The following is an 8,515-nucleotide window of genomic DNA, read 5'->3' on the forward strand; positions in this document are numbered from 1 at the left end:
TTAAAATTATAATCAACTAAAAATTTAATGATTCTTATATTTCTATAGGCATGAACCTATTGTTCATTTGGGAAAAGAATAAAGGATATTTAAGCAGCTTTGTCATGCATGTACTTAAAATTATATAACAGCTGTGTGGCCCAATGTAAAGTGTCAAAGTGCACAGCACCATCCCTCACAAAACCAGGTGCATTCAAAATTCCATCTATAATCTTTTATCTTTAGGAGGGAAAGCTGTGCAACATGTGTTTTTGTCCCCATATCTTACTCTAATGTTTTTATTTAACTTAAGACACCAGTGAGTAACAGGGCTTCTGCCCTGCATTCTTTCCCATAAACTTAATTCTTCCCATATGTATCTTTTTCCATTAAATCCAACCATTCTCTTACCATTAATGTAATCCCCTGCAAATGACGTCTGCCAACTTAAGTCATATTTAGGACGTCCCCTGGGAGGGTACCATATTTTTCCTTTTCCCATTTTATAACCCATGTAACCATTTACCCAGATTGTGGGAAGAGGATGGGGATTTCTATTATTTATTAATTTCTCCGGTAAAAACAATTGCTCATGGCTACTCATAACCAGTGTTTTTAAAACATCCGTTGGCATAATTAATGGACTCAGAAGGGACAATTTGGAATTGTTCAGTCTTCCCGGATCTTTTTGTGGGATAATCTAATGTTATGACAACAACTGTTTGTGTGTCATTTTCTGCGTCTTTTGGAAACTCAGGAAACTGCCACGCTGACCAGAACATCAAAAGAGAAAGCAAAAGCCGCACCACTGTGCCGAGGCAGAGATCTTTACAGTGAAAGCAAGTGCTGGTAGCCGTGGCCCTGCCAGCAGCTCTCCCTCCGGCGGCCTTGCCAACTCGGAAAAGGCAGCCCAAGCTATTCTTTTCAAGACCCTGCCATGGCGTGGACTGCGCCAGGGTGGTGGTATAGGACCAGGGGCAGGCACATCTGAGAATCTAAGTTTTGGACTCTAAAGTCAACTAGAAGGACAAAGAAGGAACCCAGGAGCCAATGCTGAGGAAGAGCGTCCAGCCCTGAGGTTAGAGAGACCAGCGGAGCCCGGTCAGTGTCAGCCGAGGGAGCGCCTCCTCCGAGGTGGGGCTGCCTGCTCCCCATGTATCCCGAGTGGCCAGCACCTGCCCGTGGCCCCGGCTGCGTGTGAGGAGGACCGTGGGCCCCTCATGCCTCCCGCAGTGGCCTGCCCACCCTCAGCGGCCTCTCCTGCTGAGGGTGTCGACTCCACCCCTCTCCCCATCCACCGACACTGCGGGCTCCGGCCGTCTTCCCTCACGGCGCCGTCGTCTCGGCACACAGGCATCCATGCACACTTGCACAATACGTGCACACCCCCTGTGTACATGCAGTCCCACTTACAGTCTACACAGAGACGTGCAAACCTGTGCTCACTGTGCACACACCATCTCTCACACACACGCACCATGACAGACTCGTTACAGAACATTGGCACTGCCACCTACTTCAAGGTAGAAGCTGGGGGTGTCAGGTTGGCAGAGTACCCCGCTTGGCTGCGGGGTGAGGAGTTCCCTGTCCTGTGTGCCCTGGACAGCAACGAGGCAGGTGGGCCTGGTGGTGTAGGGCTCTGCCTGGAGCCCTCCGTCTGGCGCTCAACCTCAGTGGGGGGGGAGGGAGGGGCAACATGTGCTTCAGGCACATGTGGGTGTCTATCACCTGTTCCATGTCACGGAGCCCCCGGAGCCACCCTTGCCCTTCTGTGGACAGGGTAAAATGCCTGCTTTGTGGCGTTGCAAAGCACCCGACATGGCTCAGTGAATGCTCACTCCTCGGCAAGTTCAGGACAGTTGCGAGATCAGGCCAATGGGGAACAAGGGCACTGCCTTGGGGACTCTGCAGGAGCAGTCGCGGTGGGAGCAGCACAAGGGAGGAGGCGCAGTTTGGGAAGGGGCTGGGGCGTCCTCCCAACAGAGCCTGAGGAAGGGACGGGCCAGGGGAGTGGGGGGAAGTGTTCCAGCCCAGGACAGGCTTGCGGTGTCCAGGAAGAGCAAGAGGGTCCTGAGGCAGAGCCTGGGGAGGAGGGCACTCCTTCAAGTGCTGGGGACCTGGGGGCCGTGAGTGGAGGCACGTGGTGTGCAAGACGGGCCACCACCCTCAGCCCTGTGGCCTGGCAGCTAGTCCTTGTGGTGAAGGGCCTTCCCTGGGCAGAGAAGAGCAGGAAGGTCATTCTTACGGTTCTGACCATGTGGAGCCTCATGGGTCAGCTTCCAGCTAAGAGATTTGCTTGCCTTCAGGAAAACTCCCCAAGACCCCCTGGCCACCAGCCCTGCAGATCTGGGTTCTGAGGACATGTGCAGTTCTGCTTGGGCCATCCCCCCTTCTTTTGGACCTGTCTTGTGTTTCCTTTTGCAGCCTGGATTGTCCTGGCACTGCATATGGCTTCCCAGGCTGTTCCTCTGTGAGGCCAGGTGCGCACGTCACTAACTCAGGGCGGAGACTGTCAAAACCCCCGTCGTCGTCCTCTGTGTGATGGCATGCTGACCGGGGTGGCTGGTCGCACCACACAGGTGCAAGGCCTCAGCTGGACGGTGCTGGAGTGGGTGTTGTGGGGTCCCTAGGGGAGTGAGGGCGGAGAGTCTGGAGCCAACCCTGTCACCTGCCAAGCCTGGGGTCTTGAACAAATGACAGCATGGTGCCACGCTTACGCTCTTCATCTAGGAAAAGGAGCTCACAGTGATCCTGCGACTGTTTCTTATTAGGCCTCAGTGTGATGGTGAAGCACTGAGCACAGGCTGGGGAGGGTGGAGTGTGTTGACAAGGCTTGACACATGGCTTCGCGTCTCCTCTGCTCAGGACTTCTCCTGTCCCCCATGTGCAGGTCCCGGAGGAGAGTGGCTGCCACACCACCACGAACTCATCCCTCGTGTCCCTGTGCTCAGGCCTGCGCCTCTTCTCCAGCCTCGACGATGGCACTGGCTTTGCTTTTCCTGAGCAGGTCATCGCCGTGTGGGCCCAGGAGGGCATTCATAGTGGCAGGGAGATCTTGCAGGTTTGGAACTGGTCACTCATGGCTGCCACAGCGGTCGTAGGGCTGGGCAGGGCATCTGGGGGGCTGTCTGCCCGCAGAGGAGGGTGGACGGAACTCCTCATGTGAGAGATGCGGCAGGGGCACATGTTCTGTGCAGAGAATCCCATGTAGGAAAGTCTGGGTGGAAACGTTTTCTAAAATATAGGAAATTTTAAATTAATAAGATAATAAAAAGTACCGAGGAAACAACAGCCTGAAAAAAATCCATTTGCAGGTAGGTTTTAGTATTTTAGACATTTCCCCACCCCCTGCCAGGCGAAGGAGGTGCGTCCTGCAGGTGAGTGGAGAGAACCCCCCTTGGTGAAGCTGTGTGCTTAGGCATCACTGCCGCAGACGTTCCTGACGAGCTCACAGGGAACTGGCAGTCCTCCCGGATCGTGCCCAGCTGGTGCTGCCCACAGCGCCCCCCTCGCCCCCCGCCCCAGACCTTCCCGCCCTGGCATTGCTCCTCCTCACATGTTCCTCCACATTGTTCTGGGTGCCCAGGGGGCTGTCCTCACACAGGGGCGGCTCTTGACGGGTCATGTTCCCCCAGGGACACAGGACCTGCCCTTAGGATTTGGAGGGACTCCGCCCTGGGGTGGCAAAGTCCAAGGCACCCAGGGGCTGGGCGTGGCTGAGGGAAGACCACCTCAGGGAAGTACGGCGAACTAGATTTACTCTTTTCGTTTCCAAATTTCTCTTTCCATCGTTAAATAAAAAAAAAGTGAACTGTATAAAAATCTATAGAGTAAAGAAAGCTTACCCTACTTTGCTCCCATTCCCCAGAGGGTGTGGCAGCTGATGACTTAGTGGGCATCCTGCCGAGTTCTTCTCTGACACATGAAAAGACATATTTATACGTGCTGGTTTCTTTTCTTTTTTTTAAATTGGTAGCATGTATCTTGCTAATTTATGTGACCATGTGACCTTTTCCCCATTATGGGACATGCAGGTTTTTCCAGTCTGTTCCTATTGGAAACCTCAGCATTTATAATACAAAATACCCTCATGCTCTTACGCTGGTATTTCTCTGTAGTGTACACTCCTGAAGTTACGTATTTTAACTCTTGATAGGCTTTGTCATTATTGCCCCCCAAAATGTCCCTATTACTACAAACCAACAGTACGTGAAGGAGCAGTAAGACAGCCTTTAAAACAATCCATCTGACTCTTTGGGCGGAGACCGTCCTGGGCAAGTCCCCCAGGACGGCAAAGCCAGACCCAGACAACTGGCCCTCGGGATTGTACTGAAAGCTAGAGACTGAGCTGGGATCACCAAAACGTGCACACAAGGAGGGCAAAAAGCAGAGGTGCTCGTGGCTCTGAGCTTCCCTGTGGCACCCCACTCACGATTCCTGGGCATCTGGACGTGCCCGGCTGCCACTGCGCCCCGATCAGCACTGCTTCTCTGTCTGGTCCCTGCCATCTCAAAACTTGCTCTTCGTACTCTTTCCCATTATCAGTCACAATGGTGCTGCTCGTCCTGGCCCCACAGTGTGGGAGAACCTGGGCTGGTTCTCTCAGTCCCTAACAGGTTGTCACTAAAGCGTGCCCTGCAACTTAACCAGCATTTCTTGTCTCACGCAGTGTTTGTGGTCAGGAATCTGGGAGCAGCCTGGCAGGTGGTCCTGGTTCTGGCTCAGGCTCCCTTGTGAGGTTGTCATCAGCCCACCATTCACGGCGAGTCTTCCAGTGGCCCCACTGGGGCTGGGGTCAGCTTCCTGGATGGTGTGCCCACGCTGCTGGCAAGCCGGTGCTTGCTGCGGGCGAGGCATCTGTCCCTGGCTGCTGGAGCACCCTTGCAGCGTGGCAGCTGCTTCCCCAGAGTGAGGGTCCGAAAGCCAGGGGGAGGCCATGAGTGTCATGATCTCACCCTGCCTGTCACACCATCACCTCCTCAGTGTTCTAGGAATTAATGTGACAGGGAAAACCAGAGTGACCAGATGTGTGGAGTTCCCCCCACACACCAAGCAAGTGATGACACAGCGGATTCTCCAGCGGACACCAGCTGAGTGTCCTCTGATTTAATCCAGTTCTGACACTGTCTACCTGGAGGTAGCTTCAGACCCCACCGTGAGGGCTCAGTCCCACAAGACGGCCCCCACCTCAGATGCCAGTGTCAAGTAGTAGGTTGTCCCCTGTGCTTCTGACTCACCAGCTATATATGAGTGTCCCCACAACTGCCTCCTCAGGCTCAACTGATGTGCTGAGCGGCCCACAGAACCCAGGGAAACATGTACTTATGTTTACAGGTTTATTATAAAGGATACTACAAAGGACACAGATGGAGAGATGCATGTGGGAAGGGGCACAGGGCTTCTGTGCCCTCCCCTGGCACGCCACCCTCCAGGAACCTCCACGAGCTCAGCTGTCCAGAAGCTCCCCAGACCCTGTCCTTCGGGCTTTGAGGGAGGCTCCATTACAGAGGCACTGGCGATGCGCTCGACCATCAGCCCCTCTTCCCTTCCTAGAGGTTGGAGGTGGGGCTGAAAGTCCCTACCCTGTAATCCTGGCTCGGTCTTTCCAGTGACCGGCCCCTTGTGAAGCTGCCCGAGGGCTGCCAGCCTCCGTCACTCATCAGCATTCAAAACACAGACGTACTGCTCTGGAGACTCCGAGGGTTTGAGGGGCCACCTGGCAGGAAACTGACCATGGGCAGCTGCGTGTTTCGTAGTGTCACAGACATACAGGCCAGCCTCGTGGGAGGGGAGTTCCCAGGCAGAGCAGAGCATTGGCCGCCTCAGGCCACCACCCCCCCACACACACACATGCCAAGGTGGCTTTCGTCACTTCTCAGCACCCACCCGATGATACCGTTGCTGGAAGTCTGCACTCGTGGGATGACAGTGTCAGCCTCCCAGATTGCTGCCCGGGCTTCACACGCAGTGCCCCTTCTCTTCAGGAGCACGGGGGTGGGCACAGGAGTGGCCCTGATGCCACTGTGTGTGCTGGTGTGCCATGGCGCCTGCGCTGCCCACGGGTGTGACTGTAACTTTCAGAAGTCACAGCAGGAGGCAGGAGTCAAGAACACTTGATGCTAGAGGAGCTTATGGGTGTCCACTGTTCTTTTTTTTTTGTGCTAAAATACTCATGATTGTTCTGTTCTTTTAACTTTATTTTTAAGTTTGTTTTTCCATATCCTGGGGGAGGAATGCTCCTTTCTGGATCGCTTCATGTCCATGGCTCCCTCCTCTGACAGATCTTCTTCTGCAAACAAAATCATTCATCCATACAAGTATTTTATAGAGATGTGTTAATCACGATTCTCTTAGGTTGCAATGGCAAAAGCCCAACTCAAAACGGCTTAACTAGAAGGAGAATGTAGGAGGAGGCGGCAGGGGAGGCCCTAGTGGGCGTCCTGGGACAGAGGCGTCAGGGGAGGCCCGAGTGGGCGTCCTGGGACAGAGGCGTCAGGGGAGGCCCGAGTGGGCGTCCTGGGACAGAGGCGTCAGGGGAGGCCCGAGTGGGCGTCCTGGGACAGAGGCGTCAGGGGAGGCCCGAGTGGGCGTCCTGGGACAGAGGCGTCAGGGGAGGCCCGAGTGGGCGTCCTGAGACAGAGGCGTCAGGGGAGGCCCGAGTGGGCGTCCTGGGACAGAGACTTCAGGGGTGGCCCGAGTGGGCATCCTGGGACAGAGACTTCAGGGGTGCATTGCAGGTCAGGCTCAAGTGATGGCGTCAGGACTCCCTCTATCTCTGCTCTGCTTTCCTCTTGGTGGCGTCAGCTGCAGGCCAGACCTCCTCACTTGGGGCTTCCCGAGGCTCACGCAGTCCTTCCAGGAGCTGATTTCTGAGGGGAAAAAGGCCTGGCTCCCAGCGTCCACGTCAATCCCATGAGGGGCTTGCTGAGGACGAGGCTCTGCCTGTGTCTCACACTCTGTCCAGCCCGGATCACACTCACTGAGGCAGGGACGTGGGACCACAGTGTTGACAGGGATGGGGGCACCAGGGTTACATGCAGGTCAAGGAGGGGCCCCTCCCGAGAGGCAGAGGCTTTGGCAGAAAAAAAGGGCAGGTGCTGCCCACGATAGCCCACATGGGTCAGAGTCCCTGGACTGTCCTTAGGAGAATAAGGAGTTGTATGTTTGGAGAAGTCCCTCATCCTCTGTGCCCACTGGGGCTTCCTGCTTCTAGAGCCTGGACTTCAGTGTGGATGAGAAGGTGAACCTCCTGGATCTGACCTGGGCCCTTGACAATGAGCTCATGATGGTTGATGGTGTCATCCAGCAGGCGGCCCTGGCCTGCTACCGCCAGGAGCTGAGCTACTGCCAGTAAGAGCCCACGAGGGATGGGGGGCATGGGGGCATGCTGGCCAGGCTGGCCTCAAGGGGAGCCTGGGACACCCTGGACGCTGGGCTGCCTCCCTGCCCTGTGTGCATTCACCACGAAGGCCAGTCCTGGGGCCGGGGCTCCATTCCCCACCTGTCCCAAGCTCTCCGGCCCTTTCAGCGGGTGCTCAGGGTGGGACGAGAAGGGAGCGTGGGGCAGGTGAGCGATGTCTATGTGTCTGCGCTGGCGGGGCCTAAGTGGACTGCTGGGTGGCCGCCTGCTCAGGTTTTCCCTCGAGCTTGGTGAGAAGCTCAGGATCTGTATGTTGAGGTCCTCACCTAGTAGTCCCTTTTTGTGAGGTTCCAACGAGAAGGACTTGATCCTTGTCCTGCTGGTGTGGGAGCCCAGAGGTGAGAAGGCGGAAAACTTCCAGTCGGCCAGGGACGTGCTTCGTAGAGCAGTCAGAGGCTCAGGCCAGCTGGCAAAGAGGAAAAAGGAGTGCTTTTCAAACGTGGTCGCAAAGTGTGCAGTGAACGTTGGCCAAGAATACACTCCATTTTGACTGGGTTCGGCTTTGGTTTAGCCTCTATCTGCTGAGCAGATTTGTATAAAGATTACTTTTGTGTTTTTATTGATGTTCTGAAGCTGCAGAAAAGATTGGCAGAAATCACAATCTCGATCCTAAAGACTTTCCATCTTGTTAGGTGCTGACAGATGAGCCCGCTGACCTCAGGCACCTCTGCCAGCAGAGCCAGAGAAGGGCTTGCCCAAGTCCCTCCCTTGACCTCGAGAGCAGAAGGGAGTCACCTGAAAAGCAGTGCCACAGATGATTGCACAGAGCCTTGGCTGAGGCCTTGGAGTCACATACACGAATTGCCTTCTGCTCTGGGTGACTCGGATGCCAGGCTGCCAGGCACGGGGCTGTGGTTGGCAGGGATGACAGGCAGCCAGCCTTCTCCCCTCCACACATCCACTCCCAGATCAGGTGCTGAGGACTCAAGCTGTCCACAGCAGTGCACAGAACGGTTCTCATACCTAAGAGATGTGGCAATCACAGTATTCAGGCTCAGATTTCCTGGGTTCATAACTTTCTAGAAACTGCCCTTGACAAGTCATTTGCCAGCGCACCCCCCCGTCCCAATACACATACCTGTAAGATGGGCACAGTGATTGTAGAAACCGCCTTAG

The 8,515-nt window shown here is 55.2% G+C and overlaps 1 protein-coding gene across 1 annotated transcript in view; it reads left to right on the forward strand.

Annotated features, from left to right (window-relative positions):
- Positions 1-8,515, forward strand: part of NINL (ninein-like) — a 91,371-nt gene that overhangs the window by 18,785 nt on the left and 64,071 nt on the right. The window contains exons 7-8 of the mRNA XM_008593888.1: positions 2,870-3,040; positions 7,193-7,329. Coding sequence (XP_008592110.1) covers positions 2,870-3,040; positions 7,193-7,329 — 308 coding nt within the window. The remainder of the gene's footprint in view (positions 1-2,869; positions 3,041-7,192; positions 7,330-8,515) is intronic.

This window comes from Galeopterus variegatus, unplaced genomic scaffold, assembly GCF_000696425.1.
Source record: "Galeopterus variegatus unplaced genomic scaffold, G_variegatus-3.0.2 Scaffold9831, whole genome shotgun sequence".
Classification (NCBI taxonomy): Eukaryota; Metazoa; Chordata; class Mammalia; order Dermoptera; family Cynocephalidae; genus Galeopterus; species Galeopterus variegatus.